The sequence below is a fragment of the Nannobrachium achirus genome, assembly GCF_963921795.1.
Source record: "Nannobrachium achirus genome assembly, chromosome: 5".
NCBI lineage: Eukaryota > Metazoa > Chordata > Actinopteri > Myctophiformes > Myctophidae > Nannobrachium > Nannobrachium achirus.
This window is the reverse complement of record NC_137814.1, coordinates 7,441,525-7,469,461: the sequence shown is the minus strand read 5'-3', so window position 1 is coordinate 7,469,461 and position 27,937 is coordinate 7,441,525. Positions and strand designations below refer to the sequence as shown.

The 27,937-nt window shown below is 43.1% G+C and overlaps 1 protein-coding gene across 1 annotated transcript; it reads right to left on the bottom strand.

The window, feature by feature from the left end:
• Positions 1–364: 364 nt before the first annotated feature.
• Positions 365–20,497, bottom strand: LOC308286129 (BTB/POZ domain-containing protein 2-like). Its single transcript, XM_080727085.1, has 11 exons — positions 20,124–20,497; positions 18,301–18,500; positions 14,991–15,110; positions 14,145–14,301; positions 12,232–12,337; positions 11,647–11,743; positions 11,133–11,233; positions 10,294–10,486; positions 9,330–9,417; positions 3,919–4,065; positions 365–2,759 (listed from the first exon to the last, which is right to left on the bottom strand). The coding sequence occupies exons 1-11, from the start codon at positions 20,484–20,486 to the stop codon at positions 2,598–2,600; spliced, it is 1,734 nt and encodes a 577-aa protein (XP_080583211.1). The 5' UTR covers positions 20,487–20,497; the 3' UTR covers positions 365–2,597.
• Positions 20,498–27,937: the final 7,440 nt, after the last annotated feature.

The window sequence follows — 27,937 nt, the reverse complement described above, 5'->3', positions numbered from 1 at the left end:
TCTTGGGAATGGGCTTATTGTGTCTAAAAATACATATTTAGCCACTTGTGCATGCATGCTCCCAACCTGGGGGCATGTATGCAAATCTACATCTTCAAATTCACTAAAACAATAGAAAGAAGTAAATGAAAACATTTTAACACTCATCTTTTCGTTTCTCTAATTACAATCTAAAATATGAACCCTTGTTGTAAAAAAACAAAGTTGTCCTTTAAGAGTGATTGTGTTTAAATGTAAGATTCCATCAAAAGTGCCACTCATCTCTCTCTCTCACACACACAATACATATAAAAACTGAATTCAATAATAAAATAAAAACTGCATCAAGCATAAGCAACACATAAGACTGTGGATCACCATTTAATCCATATTCATTTATTCAAACTACATCAATAATAATAATGTTAATAAACAAACACCAGCATAATATACAACCCTTTAACTTAATAATGCATACGTCTTATTTTCTCTCCCTCCACCTGTGGCTACAGGCGTGATAAATGAATCCAGACAGGAAGTTAATTAGTGTGCGTCTATTAGTTAAGAAATGAGCGCATGAGCGTCCCACAGACAGACCCAACGAGTGCAAAGGTGCCCTGGGTAATGCCTGCCACGCTGGCATCTACCATGCAAGGACAAGATGCCACAGACCGGACGCCCACTGCCTTTAACAACCCTGGCATCCCTACTTTGGACACATTTTCACATTATTCAGTCAAAAAGAAAGGTTATGTGAAAATAACCGATCTACAAGACAAAAGGCTACAACGCGTCATGAAGGTGCGATGTGTTTGTGAGATTGTAAATCGGCTATTTTCACTACAAAGAATATAGGGACTTAAAGTAGCATTAGACCCTGTAGTTGATTTTATCGTTAATTTGGCCGGGATCAGGTTAAAAACTAGAGGATCAGGTAAACACACGGCAGGCTAGTGAGCCACAGCTGAGGCTAATCAGATTAACTCATTGACTGCGATTTTGAAACCCTTTTAATGTTCCACACCACCAGGATTTTGTTTACCTTTAACGTGGGCGCGTGCCCGCACACCGTGCGCGACAGTTCACAGATCACGTTCGCTCTAGTATCCAGCCACGGTAAGCAACAAAAAAACAACAGTCCTCCATTTTACATAGCGAAAGCGTCTGCATGCCACATGGTTGTTGCGTAACGAAGAAGTGAATGCGCTCGGAGACAGGATACAGGGGGTTCTTGTCCCGCCTCCCCCGTTTCCGGTTTAGAAACATCCAGATCAGTTTTTTTTTGTGAATAGTGCCTCTCCATAGAGAAAGAATTATGGCTGATCGGCGATCATACTTTGTTTTATAGCGATTACAGCATATACAGCCTTATGCAGCTGTGTTGCTTACAACACTGTGTACTATTAAGGCCAGCCTGCCGTGTTTTTACCTTTAGTGGAAAACAAACGGGCCCAGGGTTTCATGGCTCTTTAAAGTGGTTAACATTCATAGAGGACCCAGTCTGTGATGTCTCTCCTTGTCCTTTCATCCCAGGGCGGCCAGTTGGACAAAATAAAATAAAAACAAAACAACAAGAAACAAACACATTTTTTCTGTTTTGAATTCTCTGCAACATTTCTTATAAGCCTTTGAAGTCCATGGAGCTGATCTGGAGCAAGATCAGAGAAATGCCGATCTGTGCTTTAAAAAGGGGCGTTAAGAGCAAACCTGTTTAGGATTTAAAAACTAATCTGTACAGTACGTCAACATAACAGCTTGTCTGCTCATCTCTAAAGCAAGTGGGGCACCAATCAATTCAAGCTTTTTTTTTCTTTCGTCTGTGCGACAAACAGTCTTCTCTGTCTTGAGAGGCAACTCTCTTGCGGTGAGTCGGTTGTCGATGTTATCGTTTCAGCAACTCTTAAACCCTTATATACTTACTTGGCTGGGGTCCCCCAGGGCTCTAGACTAGGTCCACTTGTGTTTCCTCTCTACACCAGATCTCTTAGACGATAGACCCCAAGAATAGGGCATCGCAGTGGCGGCCATTTTGTGGTCCCACAGACAGAAAACCCATTCAATTTTCCCAAAGACTTTTTTCAGAAAAATATTGCTATAACTTATTTTAAGCCTAGAACCAAGCCAAGAGTCATGACTGTACAACATTTGATTCTGTGTCAAAACAAATATTTGAAAACCGTAAAAAAATAACATTATTCGTTATAATTTATTACACATTAATTATATTCAACACAGAATCAAATGTTTTATGCCCAAATCGAATGATTCACCTGGAGCCTGGATAGCAAGGTTCCAGGCTTAAAATAATTCAAACAAATATTTTTGGAAATCTCCATGGGGTAAAACAATTAATGGGTTTTCCCATCAGTGGCACCACACAATGGCTGCTATGCCCTATAGGGAGGCTGGGGTTCCAAGTTAAGCGGGCCAAACAGCAGTAGTCATGTAGTCGTGTTTTATGGCGAGAGCGCAACAGGATGTTCCTTGTTTTGATACGATTTTTAGCCCCGGCCCCTCCGGAGGTGTTTTTGGCAGCAGCCGCGATCCCCCCCCCCCTCCCCTCCCCCCAAACGGAAGGCTGGGTCCAGCGATATGAGGGTCGGTGGGTCGGTAGGCGACTACGTGTAGAAGATGACCTCTGGGATCTGTCCGTCCTCCACCGACGTGCCGTTGTTGTTGCCCGCCGCGTAGCAGAAGGTGAAGCAGGTCTTGGCTCCCGTGGACGACGACTCGTGGGTCACCTTCCTCATGCCCTTCGTCCCGTAGTGAGAGTCTGGACCCTGTGAGGGGGGGGGACCAGGGAAGGAGGCTCCGTTAGAACTCATTTAAGACCAGAGAAATGCATAAAAATGTCTTCTAAATCCTAATGGTTTTCTGAAAAAAATGATGTTTCTTTATCTGTGGTGCTCTTAACCCATTTAGACCTGCTGCTACCTATACATTGTATTACCCTTAAGGCCGGCTGCTACGTCTGTGTCACATCAGTATTTGCTATACATATAGCAACATCATTTATTTTACATTTTTGGAATAAGAAATTGAAGGTTTTCAGAAACCTTAGGTTAGGTTTTAGAAGGCGTTTTCAGAATCGGCCTCAGGTCTAAATGGGTTAAAGGGGAAGACCACCCATTTTGAATATTGAACTATGTGTTAATATACCTTAGAGGAGTTGTGTGTGAAAAAAAAGTTCCCCCTCTTCTGTGTTGCCTAGAACTGGAGGATTGATTTTGGGGTTTGTATTGCAAATCACAATGTGATGACATCACACCTTTACTTTACAATACAAACCCCAAAATCAATCCTCCAGTTCTAGGCAACACAGAAGAGGGGGACATTTTTTTCTTATTTCCACACAACTCCTCTAAGGTATATTAATGACATACCGGTAGTTCAATATTGAAAATGGGTGGTCTTCCCCTTTAATGTCAAGGACCCCTAGGGTTATTATGTATTTGCCCGCTGTCTCCCATCTCAAAATATTTCGTTTCAGGGACCCCCCCCAGAAGCAAATAGTTTAGTTAAAAATGTTTGCTTTAAAGAATATATATTCCACATTTTCATATACCTGTACCCGTATTTTCCGGACTATAAGGCGACTTAAAAGGCTTTAATTTTCTCAAAAAACTACAGTGTGCCTTATAGTCCAGTGCGCCTTATATATGGATCATTCATTGACATTGACATTCCCTTTAGCACAGCTCCATATGTTGGATGCAAAACGCAACGGTAGCGTCTATTATGTGCGCCTTATAGTCCGGTGCGCCTTATATATGAAAACAGTTTGAAAATAGACCATTCATTGACAGTGCGCCTTATAGTCCGTTGCGCCTTATAGTCCAGAAAATACGGTATATATATTTTTTTAATAATAGCACACATAGGGGGAGTAAAAGCCAGTTGGGCTGTCTTTCTTGTCGTGGTGGGTGTAGAGTTGCCTACCTTAAGCGTGGCACAGGCAGTGTAGTTGACGTTGGGAAGGATCTCCACGGGCTCCTTGAACATGACTCTGAAGGTGTTGGCTGAGCCGTCACAGCTGAAGCCTGTGTCGTTCTGCCCCAGCACCGTGTTGCTGTCTGTGTGAATGATCTGCATGGTATGGAGGAAGAGCAGTCACTACATGATCTGTGTGAATGATCTGTATGGTATGGAGGTAAAGCAGTCATTACATAATCTGTGTGAATGATCTGTATGGTATGGAGGTGTTACATCCCTATGTAATTTACTATTTTTCTATATTACTATTTTCTAGTTATCCTTAGTATTACGTTATATTGTTCCCAATATTGGTTGGAGTCCACATATACTCATACTAGTGTCAGTTTAGGTCTTGGCCTTGTGTTGGAGTGGGAGGAGACGAGACCTGAACTTGGAGGAGACCTGAGTGAGCTGAGCTTGATGGAGAGCTACACCCTGATTCCACCTGGTCCAATCACCTGCGGGGCCTCCCTACAAAAGCCTTGCCAGCCCAGAGCTCCTCGTCAGTCTGTTTCTCCCTGCCCATGGGGAAACATGCTGTCCACCTGCATAATGTCACTCACATGCTGCTGCAGCTTTGGGAGCTACTCTCTGTAGTAGTTTCCCTCTGCCATGTTAGCGTTGTAGAACCTGCTTACTGCTTAGCGTATAGCATTCTTAACTTTGTGAGCTTTGAGAACATTGGGAACTTGAACTTGAACTTGACTTTGTTTAAACCCACAACTAGGTTGTGGCATTCAGCTAACACGTAGCTACCACTGCCTGCTTCTTGTAATCGCTCATGTTTTGATAGTTTAGAATAGTGTAGTTATGTTAGTTTAGTAATCTCCTGTAATTTTGATTTGGTCTAGTTTAGTTATTTAGTGGTTAATATATAAGTGTAGGATTAGTACATTTTGATTGTTTCTTTTCTTTGCAGGGTAGTTATTCATTTGATTTATTGTTAAAGTTGTTCCTTTTGTGTTTCCATTCATTCATTATTTTGTAAACTGTTCCCTAAATACTCACCTAAAAGAAGTTATAATAAAAATACTTCTTACATCTACCCTTTGCCTTATTAATGTTGCATAACCTTGTACCCCTAGACTGGGGCATGTAACATTAATGGGGGCTCGTCCGGGATCTGAACCCGGGACCTCTCGCACCCCAAGCGAGAATCATACCCCTAGACCAACGAAATTATGAGTTATGTGTCGTCTGGATCTGAAATTGAGTTATTTTGAGTCCTGTTCTTTTGAGTCTTGTGAATCTAGAATTGAGTTATCTGAGTCCGCCGGTGAATCTGCAATTGTGAATGTTCTTTGAGTTCTATGAGTCTGAAATTGGGCGTTCTGAGTTTGGTGAATATTAAATCAAAATTTCTTAGGGGAGAAATGGTTGATTTTAATGGGGGCTCGTTAACTGAGGCAATTGGTAAGTGAATCAAGTTTTTTTTATTTTATTAGCGGGTTCTAAAACAATTGTGGGCTTAATCGGCAAAAATGGTGCACTTTGACTTGGAGGAGTTCGTTAAAGACCCCACCATTGGCAAATTCGACGATTGTCGCAAAGATGACTTGTTACTGATGGCAGACCACTTCAGATTCGTTGTTAACGAGGCGCTTAGTAAGAAAAAAATTAAAGATTTTTTATTTACTAAGTTGGTTGATCAAGGGGTGTTGGTGGTGCCACCAGAACTAGCCGTGCCTGAAGTTGTGCCGAGGCCGCTCCAAGGTGAGTCTGGTCCGGGGGGTGATGAGGTGGCAGGTGTTGAGGGGTCCGAAAAAGGAGCAGTGGCTGAGCCAGAGGCGAAGCCCAAAAAGACACCATTGAAATTGGCTCCCGACCCCAACGCACTGGGCCTAGAATCGGACTCCGCGGATTCAGACGGATCCAAGGTCTCAGTTAAAACCAGGGTGAAAGTGCGTATAGCACGGCTAGAGAGAGAGGAGCGGGAGCGAGTTCGAGACAGAGATGAGAGAGAACGGGACAGGGCAAACGACCGAGCTTTGCAGTTGGAAATGCGAAAAATTGAGCTAGAGGAAAAGCTCAGACTTCGCCAGCTCGAGTTGGAAATGGCACAGAAAGATTCTGTTCCCGTCTCTCCCTCACCCGCTCCGGTGCCAACCACTCCCCTAACCAACGCCACTCCCAGCTCAAATCAAGGTACGTTACCATTTGACATTTCCAAGTTTATTGGTTTAGTGCCACAGTTTCGCGAGTCTGAAGTGGTTTCTTATTCTGGTTAAAAGTAATTAATTGGCCCATCAGTGGGTGGATCAGTCACAAAATGGCGATGCAGGTTTTTGTGGTAGATATCACTACTTGTGAATTTGTTAATGAAGTGATATCTACTTGGTTTTGTATGTGGCGATAGTGCTATTCAGTTTAGTAATTTCATTCTGGTTAATGATCGAAGGGTTGGGTATCACGTACTAGCACTATCACTACTTGGTATGTGGTGTTATCATTACTTGGGTGCTACAGTATATGTAGTGGTAACATTACTCTGTATGTGGTGATTTCTTCACTACTCGATTATGTTGGACTTTGGTGCTCTTAGTATGTCCAACCCGGTGTTAGGTGGTTGCTACTTGGGGTTATGTAGTAATATGCATTACTCAGGGGTCTTGTGTTTTGTAATGATATTGACTACTGTTATGTAGAACTACCGTATCACTACTAGGTGCAGGGGCATCTCAATAAGGTGTTCCCTCACTAGAGAGTAGTCGAGGCTACTTCTCTTAGGTTATAGAGATTAGGTTCTGTCCATGGACAAAGTTCTTGAATATATACCGGCCTTGAATTCTTGAACCCGCAAATGTTCCGTTTTGACCCAACTAACGGTGGGTGCTAAATGTTAGTAACTCTCCGGTTGTGAAATGTTGAATCTGCTAAGGTGACAAGTTAAGATGAAGATTTTCGGGGCAGCCTTTGGTTGACGGTTAGTTGGATTAGCTTCTGTCAAGCGATTTAACTCAGATTTTGGATTTTGGTAACACAAATCAGTGCAGGGGGAGTCTTAAACCCTAGCCTTAACCCCTCACTAGAGTGTAGTTGAGGCTCACTCTTTCGAATTTTGTGAACAGGTGGTTACTTAAAAAGGTCTGAAAGAAGCTTTTATAAATTCATACATCAATGTAAATCCTCTTAAACTCAGTACTGAATACAAACTGAATACAAAACACTGATGCTGACCTTCAAAGCAGCCAAAGGTATGGCTCCTCCATACCTCCAGAAGCTGATCAACCCCTACACCCCCACCCGGTCACTTAGATCAGCCAACACAGGGATGCTGACAGAACCCTCGCTCAAAACTCCAGGGCAAAAATCCACTCGTCCGAGACAGTTTGCCCTCCTGGCCCCCAAGTTGTGGAATAAACTCCCTGTCGCACTTAGAACAACGGACTCACTCGCTAGCTTTCGCCGTGGACTGAAGACTCACCTTTTCAGACTCCACCTAAACCCTTAGCACTACAGAAAAAGAATCAATGAATACATGAAGCTAGTTAGCATTTGTTTTTGTTTTTTAGGTTTTTTCAGAACTTTGATTATATTGTGTTTTTTCTAGATAGATATCCATTTGCATTTGTTATATTGTTGATGATGTACTGACATATTATCTTGTTTATTATTGTGATGTTATCTGCTTATTGTAAGTCGCTTTGGATTAAAAGCGTCTGCTAAATGCCTAAACTGAAACTGTAAACTGTAGTACATTTAAAATCCTTTAAATTATACAAACATCAGGGGAGATGTTTGATTTTGAGGGTGGGGGTGTTACATCCCTATGTAATTTACTATTTTTCTATATTACTATTTTCTAGTTATCCTTAGTATTACGTTATATTGTTCCCAATATTGGTTGGAGTCCACATATACTCATACTAGTGTCAGTTTAGGTCTTGGCCTTGTGTTGGAGTGGGAGGAGACGAGACCTGAACTTGGAGGAGACCTGAGTGAGCTGAGCTTGATGGAGAGCTACACCCTGATTCCACCTGGTCCAATCACCTGCGGGGCCTCCCTACAAAAGCCTTGCCAGCCCAGAGCTCCTCGTCAGTCTGTTTCTCCCTGCCCATGGGGAAACATGCTGTCCACCTGCATAATGTCACTCACATGCTGCTGCAGCTTTGGGAGCTACTCTCTGTAGTAGTTTCCCTCTGCCATGTTAGCGTTGTAGAACCTGCTTACTGCTTAGCGTATAGCATTCTTAACTTTGTGAGCTTTGAGAACATTGGGAACTTGAACTTGAACTTGACTTTGTTTAAACCCACAACTAGGTTGTGGCATTCAGCTAACACGTAGCTACCACTGCCTGCTTCTTGTAATCGCTCATGTTTTGATAGTTTAGAATAGTGTAGTTATGTTAGTTTAGTAATCTCCTGTAATTTTGATTTGGTCTAGTTTAGTTATTTAGTGGTTAATATATAAGTTTAGGATTAGTACATTTTGATTGTTTCTTTTCTTTGCAGGGTAGTTATTCATTTGATTTATTGTTAAAGTTGTTCCTTTTGTGTTTCCATTCATTCATTATTTTGTAAACTGTTCCCTAAATACTCACCTAAAAGAAGTTATAATAAAAATACTTCTTACATCTACCCTTTGCCTTATTAATGTTGCATAACCTTGTACCCCTAGACTGGGGCATGTAACAGGAGGTAAAGCAGTCATTACATAATCTGTGTGAATGATCTGTAGCAAGCTTGTAGATCGGCTGTTTTCACTTAGTTTTGTGCGATGGTCTTGTATGATGAAGCAGGGCTTTGCTTTACCAAAAGACTTTTGAACCGTGGCACATTTGAAGCCATTTTGGTTAGAACTGACTGAAAATAACTTTGTACTTCAAGTTTAAAATGATGCTAAGTGTCCAAATAAATTCCAAATCTTATCAAATGATCTTGCGGCACCCCTGGACTGCCATCACGGCACCCCAGGGTGCCCCGTCACCCACTTTGAAAACCCCTGCTGTATGGTATGGAGGAAAGCAGTCACTACATCAGACCTGGGCATTGTACGGCCCGGGGGCTGTATGCAGCCCTTTGGTTCACTCTGACCGGCCCGTGTAGGGTTAATGGCAAATCACAATTTTTTTTCTAATTTTACCTCATGCATGGACTAAAGCGGCGTTGCTTTTATTTTGACGTTTTTTTATTCACGTACATATGGACGCAATGCGTACATCGGCACGTGTGCGTGATCATTGGATCATTGTCTCAATAACAAGCAGGTGGTCAGACTGGTCACAAGTCAAGACGACCTTACCCAAAATGGCAAAAAAAAAGTACGCCATTTACCATGAGAGGGAGTGGGTTGTTGGCTGATTTACCACTGTTTCAGGGTTGTGGCACAAGGCGAAGCCGAGATGTCATAGGGTGGTAGGGTGTGTGTGATCGTACCTGGATGTTGACCTGGTAGTCTGTGGGTCCGTGGATGGACCCGTACAGGCCGAAGCCAACCACGAATATCCTCCTGTTTACCGTGAACCTGAGGAGTGGAACAGCCAAGGAAGAGATGATGATGAGTAACCCTGCCTTGGTTCTGGTGAAACTAACCTCACGTCACCAGGCTTTACGCAAAGCCTGGTTTTAGTTCCAAATAGTATGATTCAGCCTTGGAGGCCCGCCTACCCTAACATCTGTATTCCATTGGATGTCGCCCTGCATAAATGATGAAATGTGCAAGGCAAGGAAAGGCAATTCAATGTGTTTTACACAGAACATCAGGCAAAGAAAACAATACAATTATAAAATGACTTTAGGACATAGTTAAGTGGCCTAGTCTCACCAGTTATTACAAGTTAAAACATGGACATAGCAATCAAAGCATTGATTCCAAGGATGTACTCGAAGAAGAAGATTGCACAGGATGATTAGCCACAGACGCAGAGCGGAGGTGGCTTTATTTCTCGCTAATGCCAGCTGACCAATAATCCAGCTTATTAAACAGCTACTTAATACATGAATTGATAAATTGACCCAAAAGTTAAAACAAAACAAAGTATTTCCTTGCTTACAGTAGTGAAAGTAATGTATTCTACTAGTGTTGTACTGCCCATCCGCCAAGAGCAACGCGTCGCCTCGGAAAACAAGGAAGTGTTGACCAAATGGAACACATTTTCTGTTACTGCATCGTCTATTTCTCCCTTCAAATGTTTTCAAAAACATTCTTGAGAGCAACGCAATTACTTTGTGTTTGTGTTTACATGGCTTTCATGTTGGATACGGCATTACATTCAAGCAGAGTCTTTGATTAGACCTCGGTCTGTTATAGAGCGGAGGTGATTTCAGCGATTGACCAATCAGAATCAAGCCGTGTAATAAATATATATATATGTTGCTGTGTGTAAAATGGTTTCCTCACCGGATGCGGTCGCTGGTCCCACTGTAACCCCAGCGGCTCTCCACCTGCCCGAAGCGTGTGATGCTGCACTCCTTCCCGCGGAGGCAGCAGCGAGGCCGGTCGATGAAGTCCACCCGGGGCTTTGGGTTGACGGTGAAATGGAGGAACAGGCTCACCACCTCCCTGTCCGACAGGATGTTGGACTGGGCCGGCCCTGGGACACACCACCAAAAAACTGAATATTGAACATCTAATAACGCATGACTCCAACCTGGGGATCCTTGAGATTAACCCATTTAGGCCTAGGATTATTGAATGCTTTAGCAGATATACAAGCGCAGCTTGTAGATCTGCTATTTTTGTCGTGAAAATGTGCGCAAATCTTTGAATATATGTATTTTTAAAGCGAACGTTTGTGAACTCAAATTTTGCTTCTGGGTGGTCCCCGTTACTAAATATTTTGAGGTGCGGGTCCGTGGTCAAATACATATCAGTTTGGGGGTCCTTCACATGAAAATGTTTGAGAACCACTGACAGAGTAGTCTCTCAAGAACAGACTAACTGAGCTCCAGTTAAGTGAAAATTACCTTTTCTTTGACGATGGCTGGCCAGATTGCCGACATAGAAACATAGGGTTTTCAAAAAAAACGTAGAAGGATTCAAAAGACACCTATAGAATCGGGTCAAAATTCTAATTTTCACGATTTTTCAAAAATAGCAGATCTACAAGCTCGCAGCGCGGCACTCGGTGCCGCGCTGTGAGCTTGTATATCTGCTATTTTTTCAATAGTTAAAGCATAAAATAATGATACACAATAATGTGTACCCGTTCTCGTTCTAACAAGGAGAGGACGTCTCACCTGCAGCGAACTCCTCGATGGTCATGAGCGGGAAGCGGATGAGTGTGAGCGCCTTGCCCAGGACCCTCCGTTTGTTCTCCGGGGTGGGCTGCAGCTGCTGCCTGTTAATCATTACATTGTTACATTTTAAGATTTAATCGTTTTTTTTGTAGATTGTATGAATCGCATGAATACAAATGTACATGTGTTGCCTTGTGGGCTTTGCAAACATAACATTTACAAATAACTCAAATATACAAAGACATTACTGACAATATCAATCATCAAAATAAATCATCTAGTAATGTAATAAATATATATGGCCAAAATAGACCATATATCATTCAGTGCTTAAAAAAATATGTTTAAAAAACATTTAATATTTTTAAAACATTTAAAGCAAATTGGTAAAAAATATATAAACATTATTTCCACAGTTGAATTCACACAGATGAATGTAAAACGACTATAACGGCTATCTAAACAATAACTGTGATTATCTGGGGTTGTTTATGTAAGAATGGTGATGGTCTACCTGTGGGTCTCTGCGTCCGCCCAGCGCACCGCGGCTACGAACAGACGCACCTCCCTGACGCCCAGGGTGTCTCGCTCCAACACAGCCACCAGGGTGTCTGAGAGAGGACAGGGCAAACATTACTGGACTTATACAAGAGAGACCACATCTCATTGTCACTAAACACCAAGCTTCACACCTCCCAGAACAAACTGATTCCACTTCTTCTCAGCCTTAAAGGACAACTCTGCACAAAACAACATCTAGGCTCATTTGCCCACTTATATTGATCCCAAATGACTGGCAGAAATGCCCCTGTCATCCAGTTTCCCCAGCAGACCGCAGCAGCCCTCATAAACGTATTGCTACTTAAGATATTTGTTAGGGTTTGTTATTTTCTCTTCTTTTTCATGAATCTGTTATTAGTTGTCATTGTACACATTCCATGCCTTGGTTGTCCCACACGAGCCACCACAGTCTTGTACATATTTTTTTGCGGGGTGATTGACACAACTGCCAATTAAAGTGACTGTACTGGCCAATCACAGTGTGTCTTTTACGAACAACATAATAGCAAAGCGTGATAATAATGGTCCATAACCTTACCCAGGTCTATGTCAGTGAACCCCTCAGCAGCCAGAGCGTCTCCAGTGTTCTTGTCGATGTTCTCCAGACACAGGCTGGCCAGCTGGGGCTCGTCAAACAGTCGGGCCTAAAACACACACACATCAGTCAAGCTTAATAATTAGACCCGTTTGATTCCATGGGGGACAATTCTGTTTCATGTCAAGGACATGAGTTAGGGGTTAAAGGAGTAATTCACCCCCAAAATGACTTTTTTTCCTATTGATTACTGGAGACTTGAGTTCAATAATAATAATTGTATTTGTCACATTCCTAAGACAAAAATGTGATTATAGTCAATTTACCCCCATTAATTCCGGATGGAGGCCCGGATGCATGGCCCTGGTTGGGGACCCAAATGAATGGCAGTGGATGGGGAAACTTTTTTATTTTTTATACATTTTTGTCTTAGGAATGTGACAATACCCAAAATATATTATTGAACTCTCCATGGCATGAGTAATCAATAGAAAAAAAGTCATTTTGGGGGTGAACTAGTCCTTTAGGTGTCTAGCTCAGGGACACCTCAACATACAGCCGGGTAGGGATGGGACGATATGAACGTTTCATGTCACCATTATTGTGACCAAAAGAAATTGCGATTTACGATAGTATCGCGATAATCAAAATATCCCCAACATCCATTATCCGGCCGGGCGGAACATTTGCCAAAAAATAGCCGATCTACTTTTCAAAAAATGTTTTAATCGCTAATAAGCGTTATAAGCGTTAATGTTTTCCAAATGTGAGAGTAACGTTATGTCTCTCTGTGACGGAGTGCTCAATGCATATGAGTGCAGATTGAGAAACACTGCGCTGGTCTATTGTGTGCACAATAGCCAAAGAAATTATGCCTTGATACTATAGTGTTGTTGTCGAGAGGTTTTGTGACGACTGACGAGCAGAGTATTTTGCTCTCTTATCTCAACTGCGCAGGAAAAAAAAAAAAAAAAAAAAAAGGTTTGTCCCCAAAAATAAAAAAAATCATTTAACATCCCTACTGAAGATACTTTTTTGCCAGCACGCCGTCACTGCCGTCCTACGAGGCAGGAATTTAGATATACATTACATGCCCGAGCAATTATTTTCTGGAGCCGACAAATGCCGTTCTAACAGGCTAGGTGTTAAACACCATAATGAACTAGCCAGCAGCCTACAACAAGATACTGTATGTACAATGACATTAAATTGCATGTTTGCCCTCCATGAAGAAGGAATCCATGAAGGCAGTCACACATGCCACGGTGCACACCCAGTGAGTCTGCATGCTCTCCACTCTCACTGAACTGACAGCATGCATAGCTCAACTTAGTCAATCTGACCCCAGGTAAGTCTAATCTAAATCATCATAACACTTCATAGCACTATTCCTTAAAGCAGTGTTTCTCAACCACTGTGCCTGGGGACCTTTGGTGTGCCCCTGAGAAGGGTCAAGTGTGCCCCTTGAAACTGCTTGAAAGCCAGTATTGTATTTATCATTTTAAAAATGATTTAAACTAGTGAAACCAGCCGATCTGCTGTTTTCACTAATGTTGTGCAACCGCCTTATATGATGACGCAGGGCTTTACTTTGCGAAGAAACGTACACATTTGAAACTTGGAGATACAAGGTTTCTCCCCGACAGTGGCGATATTTATGTTGCTGCTGTATTATGTTGGTGTGCCCATGGATTCTTGGGAAATGAAAAGTGTGCCCATGCAGAAAAAAGGTTGAGAAACACTGCCCTACCGATCCATGCGGAGCACACAGGTCTTCTGGGATCCACTCAGGTATTCTACATGATTATAAACCGACCAGAGGTCCAAGACTGACAATAGAACCGGAACCGACCTGGGTCGAGTAATTATGGCAAAAAAAAGGTGGATCCGGACCCTCACGGTGACAGCAGCCCTACCTGTGTGAGCAGCATGAAGGCGTTGTCCGCTCTCAGGTTCTTCTTCAGGAACTCCACGCAGTGAGCCTCCAGCGCCGGGACGGCGTACTTCTTGGCCGTGTAGAGGGTGGTCATCACCGTCTCCGGGCCGATCTGGACCTCGTCAGAGTACAGGAACCTGCAGGGGAGAAGAGGAAGGGCCACAGATCAACACCATGATGTTCGCATGATGTGACATTATGATTATTTGACATTTTCCAAGGACCACTCCACACCGGTTTACTATGCGGTTTACTAACTATAAGAGTGTACGAGTGGAACCAAATAAACATGGAATTTGTACACTTTCAAGAGTTACCAGTCATTTTAACTGGAGACCCCCTGGAGGACCCCCTAAGAGGTCCCCCGGACCCCACAAACCTGCATGTAAAATAAAATAAATAAATAACGTGATTTGTTTTGATTTCATGAACTGCATTCAAGGGATCTTTACTCAAGTTGCAAACACTCCATCTTGCTTGCTAACTCTTTCATCTTGGCATCCCTATTTTAGGCATGGCATTAATCAAAAAAAAAATCTCACTCAACCGTAAACAAACCAGCATGTGGTAAGTGTATACAGGGTATCTGCACATTTCGAAACATTTTGATACCGTAACCAAATTGTCAAATATGACGTAAGAGAGGCAAACATTGTGAAAATAGCCGATCCACAATCTTGTAGTTTGGCTTTTGTCAACAACATGTATCTGTGGAACTGAGTCAAACTAAATGTGATTCCAGCAATTTTAAGTGCTTGTCATGGTGGCCTGAAAAGCTTGGTTGACAGTCATCTCTCTCAAGACTTGTTTTAAACTTTAGTCTCACTTGAGCAGTGCCAGGAAGGCAGCCGGTTCCACGTCAGGGAGTTCTATCTCTGTGGAGGTGGTCGCCATCCCACCGTTGAACATGGCATCGAACACCGCACTGCCCACGGCCAGAACAAACCTGACACATGGCACAAACAAGAAGAACAAGATGAAAATATTAAAGCTTTTACAAAACTAAAAAAAAGAAGAAAAAAAAAGGAACGTTTGTGAGTAGCTGCAGAAGAATTATTCCTTATACTATTATTATTATGGTCGCTTGTATCTAGTCTTTACATTTCACCATCACTCATTGTATTTCTATTAGGGTTGCAACGGTACTCTGTGTTACCGGTGAGCGAGCACAACACCGAGTACTTTGCTTGCACACCGATAACACCGTTAAATAAAAAGAAAACGCATCCGCTGCTCTGCTCTGCCCCGAGGAGCGCAGTAGCGATGTGACGTTCGCCAATGATTCTGCTCTTTTGAACAGCTCTGTTAAATGAACGATGGGATTCGGTTCTCAATCGCGGGAGGCCGGGAGCTGTTCCTTGTGTGGGAGTGTCGAGAACAGATCCAGAATCAACGGATCATCCACAGGGCGAGGCACATCCCATCAGACTGCATGATGTCTCGTCCCCACTCCCAGGGCACGTTCCAGGGGACTAGTTGTGGCTTTATAATGTCACAGCGCGCAGTAGGCAGAAAAACAACGATTAGCCAAACAAGAAAACGCAGGGCTGTTGTAACACTAACAGTGTTGTTGCTTTTTTACAAAGCTGAATTTTTAATATGGTCGGATGGTTGTTGTTGTTGTAGCTTGAGGTAGCATTGGCTGCTACTGAGTGCTCACAAGACGACAAGACACGCAATGGTGGTTGAAACGGTGTTACCGATAACCGCGGTGTTGACACGGACTATATTTTCGGAGTTAAAAATCTCATACCGTTGCTGCAACCCTAGTTCAGCTTGTCCTTGTAGCAGCTACAGTATAACTATGGCCTGATCCCTGTGCTCGTTGGCAGGCCTACCATACAACCAGCTCAGTGGCCTTGTGGTTAGAGTGTCCGTCCTGAGACTGGAAGGTCATACCAAGACTTTAAAAATGGGACCCAATGCCTCCCTGCTTGGCAATCAGCATCAAGGGTTACTGATTCCTGAGCACGGCTGCGGCTCACCGCACCGCTCCAAGAGATGGGTCAAATGCGGAGAACAAATCTCGCATAGAGCAATGTATGTGACAAAAAGTAGGAATAATATCAGTCTTAACTGACCTGTGAGTTATTGTTCTTCACCCCATGATATCCTTTACCTTAAAGCATAACCCCATTTAGGGATGGGACGATATCAACATATCCACAACATCCATTATCGTGGGTTTGCCAAAAAATTGCAGATAAACAAGCGCGTTGTGAGCTTGTAGTCGTAGATCGGCAATTTTTTGGCAAAGGGATTTGGTAGAGAGTGAAAAAAAGACTGTATCAAGTATGTTATTTACAGGTCCATTTTACCAAATGGTTTAAATACCGGATATGCAGCTCGGCAAATACAAGGTGAATTGATCCCAGTGCATGACGGAGGACAATTTAACGATACATTTAAATCACCACAATTCGATTAACGTGCGTGTTTTTTATCACGATAAACGATAATAACGATTATAACGATTATAGTTCCATCCCTAGCCCCATTTAACACCTAGAACAGGGTTCCCCAATAGGCGGCCCGCGGGCCATTTGCGGCCCACGGGGGGCTACTGTCTGGCCCCCACCAACCCCAGTAATAATGGTGGTATAAGAGCAGCAACAACACTAGTATATCGTCATTGTCTCAAAATGTGTACGTTCTTTCGCAAAGTAAAAGCTCTGCTTCATCAAACAAGGCTGTCGCACAAAAGTAGTGAAAACAGCAGATCTACTAGCACACGCCTCGCACCAGTTTAAATCATTTTTAAAATGATAAATGTAAAACGAACGGTTTTGGACATACAAGATTTTCACCTGACAACGACGATATCTGAACTGTCACTGGAGTAGCGGGAACGCCACCGTCGTCCCCTGCAATGTTGTGGCCCTCGGCTTGGTACCCTAGACATGATTCAATGTTGTGGCCCTCGGCTTGGTACCCTAGACATGATTCAATGTTGTGGCCCTCGACTTGGCACCCTAGACATAATTCAATGTTGTGGCCCTCGGCTTGGCACCCTAGACATGATTCAATGTTGTGGCCCTCGGCTTGGCACCCTAGACATGATTCAATGTTGTGGCCCTCGGCTTGGTACCCTAGACATGATTCAATGTTGTGGCCCTCGGCTTGGCACCCTAGACATGATTCAATGTTGTGGCCCTCGGCTTGGCACCCTAGACATGATTCAATGTTGTGGCCCTCGGCTTGGCACCCTAGACATGATTCAATGTTGTGGCCCTCGGCTTGGCACCCTAGACATGATTCAATGTTGTGGCCCTCGACTTGGCACCCTAGACATGATTCAATGTTGTGGCCCTCGGCTTGGCACCCTAGACATGATTCAATGTTGTGGCCCTCGGCTTGGCACCCTAGACATGATTCAATGTTGTGGCCCTCGGCGTGGCACCCTAGACATGATTCAATGTTGTGGCCCTCGGCACATGATTCAATGTTGTGGCCCTCGACTTGGCACCCTAGACATGATTCAATGTTGTGGCCCTCGGCTTGGCACCCTAGACATGATTCAATGTTGTGGCCCTCGGCTTGGCACCCTAGACATGATTCAATGTTGTGGCCCTCGGCTTGGCACCCTAGACATGATTCAATGTTGTGGCCCTCGGCTTGGCACCCTAGACATGATTCAATGTTGTGGCCCTCGGCTTGGCACCCTAGACATGATTCAATGTTGTGGCCCTCGGCTTGGTACCCTAGACATGATTCAATGTTGTGGCCCTCGGCTTGGCACCCTAGACATGATTCAATGTTGTGGCCCTCGGCTTGGTACCCTAGACATGATTCAATGTTGTGGCCCTCGGCTTGGTACCCTAGACATGATTCAATGTTGTGGCCCTCGGCTTGGTACCCTAGACATGATTCAATGTTGTGGCCCTCGGCTTGGCACCCTAGACATGATTCAATGTTGTGGCCCTCGGCTTGGCACCCTAGACATGATTTGGCCCTTGGAGAAAACTAATTGGGGAACCCTGACCTAGAAAATCGTCTCAACCTCCTATTGCCTCGTCGATCATTGACCGATCCAGAATTCCTGGACCAGCAGCCTACCAACCTGTGCGCCGGTATCCTCTGGACCAGCAGCCTACCAACCTGTGTGCCGGTATCCTCTGGACCAGCAGCCTACCAACCTGTGTGCCGGTATCCTCTGCACGCCCATGCCCTTGCCGACCAGGAAGTGCACGTCGCTGAGCACCTCGTTGTTGAACAGGAAGGCGAAGCGCTCCTTCACCGTGCTCTTGGTGGCCTGCCAGTTGTACACGGGCTCCCGGTACACCAGCACCGACGCCGCCGAGCCCGGGGTCCCCGCCGACAGAGAGGAATGCGTCGCCTGTTTGAGATCATCAGTTAGCACAACTGAAACACTCAATGACCATACATGAAGCTAGTTAGCATTTGTTTTTAGTTTTTTTTTTTTAGAACCTTTTTTTTTTCTTTACTGATTATATTGTTTTTTCTAGATTGATATTCATATGCATTTGTTATATTGCTGTTGATGTACTGACATATTATCTTGTTTATTATAGTGATGTTTTATCTGCTTATTTTAAGTCATTTTGGATTAAAAGCGTCTGTTAAATGCCTAAACTGTAAACTGTCAGTTATTTTTGAATTATGACGCGGCTTTGTTGAATGCTCGATTCCGATTGGTCAATCACTGAACTCAGTGGCGTGTTATTTTTGAATAACGATCGCTGAATTCAATGACGGAATCAAAGAATCAGATCACCTGGCTCATATCAATCTGTCTCATCAAAGACTGCTCATATCAATCTGCGCTGTGTGATCCCGACATCCATGTAAACAAACACACAATTTGAAAACATTCGAGGCGAGAAATAGACACTGCAGTTACCAAACATTGATTCTGTTTTATCAGCACTTCCCGTTGTTTTCAGAGGAGAGCGCTTTGCACTGGATGCACCTGGTATAAATGAATGGAAATGCTTTGTTTTGTTGTTTTGTTGTGGTACATTTATTTATTCATTCATTAACACGTTGTGTACCACGACCCCAAATATGGCCCATTTCAGCCGTAGCGATTATTTTTTGATAATTGTGCATTTGGTTGATAAAACATTAAGTCATTTGTCGGTACAATGCCAAAAGAACAATTACATTATTCACAAATCACAATTATATGTATGACAATTAAAGGTAGGGTAGGGTAAGTGATATTTTTTATTAAAACACTACATTCTGATAGCAATCATTATTACTATTGTTCAGTAACATGATTCCAGCGCTACTGTATAATAAACAAACAAAGTCGGCAACATCATCAGAAGAGTACCCATTTATCAGCTTCAATTGTATTGTGTTCCAGACAAGTTCCAAATTAGTCTGCTTTTTCTGCATCCTACGTACAAGCTCTGTATCCTGAACTGAAAATTTATTTTGTGTTTACTAAAGAACTTGAGAGCTGTTACTGAACAAACACTATACCAATGATTGCCAATTGCCATCATCACAATATGGCTATTTAACACTGTTACTAGCATTGATTGATTACTATAACCATTTAGATCCATTTAATACGTAACTGACTCTAGTCTATAGCAACACATTCACAATATAGAGCCATTTAACTGTGTACTGAACAAACACTAGCATGTAGCAATGATTACTAGACTATTAGAGCTATTTAGCTACAATGTTACTGAACAATCACTCCATATCAGTGATTACCGTCACAATATAGAGCTGTTTAATGATTACGATCACAATAAAGAGCCATTTTAACACTGTTACTGAACAAACACTCAGCAATGATTACTGTCACAATGGCGCTATTTAACACCGTTACTGAACAATACACTGTATTCAATTCATCGAAAGATGATTATTGATTACCATCAGAACATGGAGCTATTTTAACAGGTAGTTTAACAAGAACACCCCATGATGTCGCGTCATGGTGGAGCACTGGAGCCAACAGCGGACGGTTCCCTACCTGCACGCCCGACTGAGCGGCGTTGTGCGCGGCGGTAGCGGTCATGTTGGTGGCGGTGGTGCTGGAGCCTCCTCCTGGAGCAGCCGCCGCGGCGCTCTGCTGCTCCTGCCGCCCGGAGTTGTGCGCGCCGGGCGGAGGGCCGGACGCGACGCCGCCGCCGTCTTCGCCCGCTCCAGGAGGCCCCAGCTGCGGGTTGTTGGACCGCCGTCCTCCGCCTCCTCCTCCGCCACCGCCGCCGTTGGAAGCCAGCATGGAGAAGGCGCTGTTGCTCGGCTGGCTGTTGCCCAGCGGGCCCGCCGCCGCCGCCGGGCCGCCGGGGAAGTTGAGACACGGAGGCCTGCCGCTGTTGTCTCCGGCAGCCATGTTGAACCGGACTCACAATACACACACACTGAGGAGGAGGATGGCGCGGTGTTGCCAGGTTCAGGTTGTGCCATAAGATAGAAATAAGAAACCAGGGTCTATGAAAACCACAAGCCCAAAAGATACTGATTGATTGATTGATTGATTTTGATTGATTGAAGACTTTATTAGAAGTTTGCGTAGGAAAAGGTGCAGTTTCATGACGGTACAGTTCACTGGTACAAGGTCTACTAAAAGGAGATCCTAGAAAAGACTAAGCTTGTTTCCATAGGAAACCATTGAAGTATCTCATATAACATTGAATGGCAGAACACAGTAGGCCTACTATGCAGTAGATATAGTCAGGAAAAAAGGGGAAAACATTTAAAAAATATAAAATAAAAACATACAAAATAAAATAAAAACATACAAAAAAACCATACTGCAGGTTCATCAGCATTGTGAGCTTGTAGATCTGCTATTTCTTTTAATCTTTAAAACTTTATTTAACTTTATTTAATATATATGTATTTTTTATTGATTGATTTATTGATTGGTTGATTGACCAAAAGTCAAAGTCTTTTGAAAAAATCAAAGTCGCCCCAAACTCGTTTCCCAACGGGTCTGGGGCCTTAAGCTAGATGCAGATTAGACTAAAATCAAATCTGTGCTTCTGGGGGTCCCTGGAACAAAAAGGTTTGCAATAGGGGTCCATCCGTGGAACAAAATATTTTGACATGGGGGTCCACGGCCAAAAACACATTTTGGGGGTCCTTAACCACTGATAGGCACATTCTACAAATGTCTTCTATTAAATCATGGTGTATCCTTTTAGTTGACCTTGTAGGCCTACCAGTGAACTGTGCTGTGATGAAATTGTACCTTTCCTATGTAAAGACCAAATAAGCAACTACACTTTAGAAACACGCCCAATAAAACACAACCGCTGCAATATTTCAAACGCGTCCAAGAAAGCCCAAAGTCTCTTATAATAAGCAAACATGGCAACACCGACGAGGACGATGATGATGACGTAGGCAACGTAAACAAAACACCACGGTCTTCTTTTGTTTATGTTTTTAGGGAAGGTTGGCAGGGAACCTCTGGTGCATTACCGCCACCTCCTGGACTGAATTGTTTTGGCTGTACTGTAACTATATTGATGCTATGCAAAAATTCACTGGATGTCATATTGAATCGGATGCTTTCATGTAGGTCTATCATGTACTAACAGGTTAACCAGACTATTGTACTATACTAGTCCTATATGGACTTTCTTCCATCCATCCATCTTTCCGGGTAAACTTTATTTTGCTGTGCTACTCTTCCCACAGAGGTCTCCAGTATAAAAAAATGTGAGTGCTGGGGTGCCCGCTGGCCTACTGGTCCAGGCGCATACCACATAAGACATTGCCACATAGGCACTGATGCTGACGGTGTCGATGCCATGTCTTTGGTCACTAGCATCCTTTAAAATCGCCCTGAAAAACCACTTACAGGCAGCAGCCGTTCGCAACTGGTAGAACAAACCTAGCCCAGCCCTACCCTCCCCTGCCCCTTCTTTGTATACTGTTTGTATAGACTTAATGTTTTTTTTTTGTCATTCAATGTTATATGAGATACATAAATGGTTTCCTGTGGAAATAAGCTCTTTTCTAGGATCTCCTTTTAGTAGACCTTGTACCATTGAACTGTACCGTCATGAAACTGTACCTTTCCTATGCAAACTCCTAATAAAGTATTCAATCAATCAATCAAACCCATCTCATTGTTCCTACATCCCATTAGTTAGAATCTGGTGAATGTTAACCTGGTGAAAAATACTATGCCGGGCTAAACCTAAACCTAACCCTAACCCTAACCTCAGTAGAACTATGCCTAAACCTAACCCTAACCAAAGTAGGACTAATGAGATGTACAGTAGGACTAATGAGATAGGACTTATGGGCAGTCCCCACCACGGCGTCACCAGTTCGATTCCCGATCCAGTCGACCTTTGCTGCATGTCTCTCCCCATCTCTCCCCTGTTTCCTGTCAGTCTACTGTCCTATCAAATAAAGGCATAATAGCCAAAAACACCCAATTTGAAGTGAGCGGTGGTCGTGCTCCAGACAGATACTCTGACTCTTTAGTAGTAATCAGGGGATATCTTAAAAAGTCCTGGAATAAATTCCTTACCAAAACATTTCTTCACCAATGTGTTTGTAAAGGTGTCTAGTAACACATCTCACAAAAACTGAAATTCAGTTTCCCTAGGAAAACCTTTGACAGCTAGGGTAATTCTGGGTCTCATTCACTCACTATACACTATACTATAGGGGGGAAAAATCACTCCCAAAAAATATGCTTTAAGTGGGATGTGAGGGGTCTAACTAGGTGTTTTTAATTATTCTGAATCCATTGCAAACATTTGTTTTGCACAAAAAAACATTCATTGGGCTAAAAACAGCCCATAAAATGATGGTTTAGTGATGAGTCATCACTTTTCACAGTGGTATGGGGGTCCATTTCTAGCCCAAGGAATGTTTTTGGTGCAAAACAAATGCTTGCAATGGATTCAGAATAATTAAAAACACCTAGTTAGCCCTCACATCCCACTTAAAGCATATTTTTTTGGGAGTGGTTTTTTCCCCCTATAGTATCTGTATATTGAGTGAATGAGACCCAGAATTACCCTAGCTGTCAAAGATTTTCCTAGGGAAAGTGAATTTCAGTCTTTGTGAGATGTGTTACTAGACACCTTTACAAACACATTGGTGAAGACATTTTTTGGTAAGGAATTTATTCCAGGATTTGACACTATTTCTAAAGATATCCCCTGACTATAGGGATGGGTATCGTCTGCGGGAAAAGGCTACAGACATACGACATATGACATCACTAGACAAACATGATGCTACGCACACACATTTTACTATGGCAAAACGCTGAGGAAAAAGGCTACGGACACACGCACAGCTACGGTCACACACACATTTTGCTATGGCAAAACGCTGAGGAAAAAGGCTACAGACATACGACATATGACATCACTAGACAAACATGATGCTACGCACACACATTTTACTATGGCAAAACGCTGAGGTAAAAGGCTACGGACACACGCACAGCCACTTATAGGAGTGGTTTGCACCGCTCAATAAAATAAAAAATCCCCACTGACAGCAGCCTCTCATCGGAGGCGGGGCGGGACAGTGGGATTCTTCTGGACGGTGGGCTATGATCCAGAGGTCAGTGTGAAAGGTGTGGTTTACATCATGAGGTGATTCGTTGATTTGTTTTCATTATGAGAAGACGCTGGGAACTGAAGATGGACCAGCATCACAGAGAGATAGAGTGAGAGAGAGAGAGAGAGAGAGAGAGAGAGAGAGAGGAGTCATAATCGCATCTTTCCCACCATTTAGTCCAGAGATCTTCCTGATAGGCCTGGCCAATCGGGGCAGACATAGAGGGGTTATTTATTGGGGTCATGGGGGAGTGGTTTGTCAGTCTAACAAGCCAATGACGAGTGGGCGTGAAGCTGATCTCCGATAAAGCCGTCTCATCCAATCACAGATGGCCCTGAGAGACCAGCAGGTCCCACAGGAGCAAAGGGGCGTGTCTGTGAATGTAGAGAGGGTCTCTCTCTCTCCCTGTGTGTGTGTGTGTGTGTGTGTGTGTGTGTGTGTGTGTGTGTGTGTGTGTGTGTGTGTGTGTGTGTGTGTGTGTGTGTGTGTGTGTGTGTGTGTGTGTGTGTGTGAGTGTGAACAAACACTTGGGCTCAATGAGCAAGTGACTACATGACATGTGTTCTACTGCAGTGGTTCTCAAACTGAGGGTCGGGATCCCCAGTGCGGTCCCCAAATGATTATCTTAATGTGCAACATTGTTTTCTCACTCAACAGTAAACAAACCAACAGTAGGCCTATATGTGTATACAGGGTATCCCTTGGGAACCCTTGTTCTACAAATGCAGCACAAATTTGATATTCATAATGAATTGGTAACAACAACAACAACAACATTATTGTAATTTGTATTACTGGTAATATAGATAATGTAGGCTACTGTCCACTTAATATTGTAATTGTTCCATGACTAATTGACCACTTCCGGAGATTATGAAATAATTTGCTCTTATTTTTATTGGTAAATGGTGCTTTTATGTAGGCCTTTATCCAAGGCACTTTACAGAGATTGTGCATTACGTTCACCCATTCATACACCGATGGCGGAGGAAACCATGCTCAAGGACTCTAGACACTAACTCTGGGGGAGCTCGGGATCGAACAGGGAACCCTTCTGGAACCCTCAGTGTTCTATTGACAGTTTCTCTAACCATTGAGCCACTGCACGATGTGTTTTATTTTTATTTTTATGAAAATACGTGAGATGCAGTATTTTTACCTTCAACAGCTCACAACAAATCCAGTTCAAGACAACGATGGTCAGAATACAGTGAGGAAATACTAGCATGGCCATGCTGGCTTGTGGTGGACTTTTCTGTCAAATATATTTGTTTTGCCACGGACATACAAAATGACTGGAATTATCAGAAACTATTTCTGAAATTATTAGTAGAAACACATAAAGAGACAGCCCTGAATGACCATAATAGGCCTGTATCTCTGAGACGTAAGAGTCTAGTTAATAAAACATTTGAAATCCACTAGTACAAATTTGGACTCCTTATATGCCATAGTGTTGTAAATAAGTGTTATCATAGCCTAAACATTCTTTAAAAAAAGACCTGGAGACTAGACATTCCATATTATGGGTCTTATGATATGATAAAGATGAGAACAAATGGTTTGTAAAAAAGCGAATCTAAAATTTGCCACAGACATATTTGTCCATATATGTACTTGATGATGACCCCTTGGAAATAACAATGTACGATTTAGGCCTTGTCTTTCAAGTGTTTATTGAATTGTAGTCACTACACAAGGTAAACAATCACATACATACAGTGCATAGAGAACTGTGTAAGACAGGGACCCAAACTAGAGAAAATAGCAGATCTACAAGACCACACTGAGTTGTGAGCATTTCTCCATTAAATTACTGAAAAGTTTATGAAGGATTTTGCAGTTTTTGGAATGTCTTTTTTTTTTACGTTTTGAATGAATAATTATTCAAAACAAAATGCGGCAGTGACCCACAAATGGGTCCCGACCCGCTGTTTGGAAACCAGTGATCAAAATAACATTCTACACATTCCAAACTAGGATACTACTGTAGGTAAACAATGAACTTAGCATCCATCTAAACAATCTGGACATTTCCAAGTAGGCCCATATAGGTATAGGCTACTAGTCAATGAACCTAGCTTCTGTCTAAATTACATGCTATCTAAATAACCTGCTGTACATTTCAAACTATTGAGAACTAGATTGATTGATGGATAGGAAATATGTTCTGTTCAACAACATTTATATATTTTGTTTAAGAAAAAAAGAAAAGAAAAACATTCATAAGTAGAAATAGAATGCAATGAAAAGGTATAAGTTAGAAGAAGTAAAAAAATAAGTAAAACATCCTAAATCAAAGAATCTTGCATCTGTCTTAATAACATGTTATCTAAATAACATTCTGGACCAGTTAATATATAATATAAATAACATGCCATCTAAACAAATCATCCCAACATGCTATATATCTTAAATCACATTCTTAACATTTGTGGTCAAGGAAAAAAGAGCTAATCTCAGAGTCAAAACATGACAATGAGGGACCAGAACATGTCTGCGTAGCAGCCATATCTTGTCACATATTTCAAACAGAGTCAGGGTGCTGATATTGTTGCATGTTCACCCGAAGCACTCTGCTACACCAGCGGGTCTCAAAGTGTCCTTGAGGGGGGTTCCAAATGGCCCCTTATGGGACTGTAACAACTCTGAGAGTGTACACATTATAAAATGGACCCTCACGGGTCTAACTCTATAGAGTGTACTAATGGAAACAAATGATGAATCCCCTTGGTTCTACTTTATGTGTGCACTCTCACCTAATGCTTAAAATGAAATCAAAACATTTGAGAACCACTGGCTCGATCATTCATGTGTGTGTGTGTGTGTGTGTGTGTGTGTGTGTGTGTGTGTGTGTGTGTGTGTGTGTGTGTGTGTGTGTGTGTGTGCGTGCGTGCGTGCGTGTGTGCGTGCGTGAGACAAGTGTCACTATTACAACTTTATGTGAATATCACATGAACTCTTTTCTCAGGCAAACAGTCTGAGGGTTTGTAAAAAAAACGAGGGTTCCCAGAACCCAATTTAACCTAAACATAACAAAACCTCTAAACATCACACAATTTCACAGGTTTTGTTTCCGCAGCCAAATAATGTAGAGGCTATCATTCTGGGGGTTCTTGGCATGTAAAGGTTTGACAACAATCGGTTTAGAATGGTGCTTGTGTCTTCATGGGTAAAAGAGGCTGCCAGGACTGGCCTCTCCGTCCGGCAGGCTCCCACAGCTGGAGTTCGGAGACAAAGTCATTCCCCGGAGGATGGACTCCCCTCCTCCGCCGACGCCGCTGTCCCTCACCGCCTCCTCCGCCTCCTCCTCTGCACGACGCCCCTCCTCCTGGTGGGCGAGCAGCGCGGACAGGAAGCGGATGTACCTCATGGACAGGCGGAGGACGTCGTTCTTGCTGAGCTTCCTGTCGGGGGGGTGGGTGGGCAGGAGGCCGCGCAGCTCCGAGAACGCCCCGTTGACGCTGCGCTGGCGCCAGCGCTCCCGCGTGTTGGTGAAGACGCGACGCCGCGCCGCCACGGGCTGGGGGGAGGAGCCTGCATGTGGGGGGGGCAAGGGAGGTCAGAGGTCAATATACCGTTGCTGTCGCAGAACGCTTTTAGGCCTAGAATTATTGACTGCTTTAACCAGTGAAAAATAGCAGATATACAAGCTCACAGCGCGGCACCGAGTGCCGCGCTGCGAGCTTGTAGATCTGCTATTTTTGAAAAAGTCGTGAAAATGTGTGCAAATCTTTGAATATATGTATTTTCAAAGCGAACGTTAGTAACTAAAATGTTGCTTCTGGGTGGTCCCTGGAACTGAATATTTTGAGATGCGGGTCCGTGGCCAAATACATATCATTTTGGGGGTCCTTCACGTGAAAAGGTCTGAAAACCACTGACATAGTAGTCTCTCAAGAACAGACTAACTGAACTCCAGTTAAGGGAAAAGGACCTTTTCTTTGACGACGGCTGGCCAGATTGCTGACAGTTTTTCCAAAAATCTTAGAAGGATTCAAAAGAAACTTATACACTAATTTTCACGATTTTTCAAAAATAGCAGATCTACAAGCTCACAGCGCGGCACTCGGTGCCGTGCTGTGAGCTTGTATATCTGCTATTTTTCACCGGTTAAAGCATTCAATAATTCTAGGCCTAAATGGGTTACGGAAATTGTAAGTAGTTGCGTCTGCCTCTGGGTTTTAAATATGACATTTTGTTCATAAATAAATTCATAAATTTGTGTCTAAAATAATAATAACT

What these genes read in the sequence shown, in the direction of transcription:
- LOC308286129 (XM_080727085.1), bottom strand. Translation starts at nt 20,486, where the DNA reads ATGGCTGCCGGAGACAACAGCGGCAGGCCTCCGTGTCTCAACTTCCCC. An exon ending in CCGCTCAGTCGGGCGTGCAG is followed by an intron (nt 18,501 to 20,123) that starts GTAGGGAACCGT and finishes GATCTCAAACAG; the next exon opens with GCGACGCATTCCTCTCTGTC. An exon ending in ACTACCAGGTCAACATCCAG is followed by an intron (nt 4,066 to 9,329) that starts GTACGATCACAC and finishes CATACCATGCAG; the next exon opens with ATCATTCACACAGACAGCAA.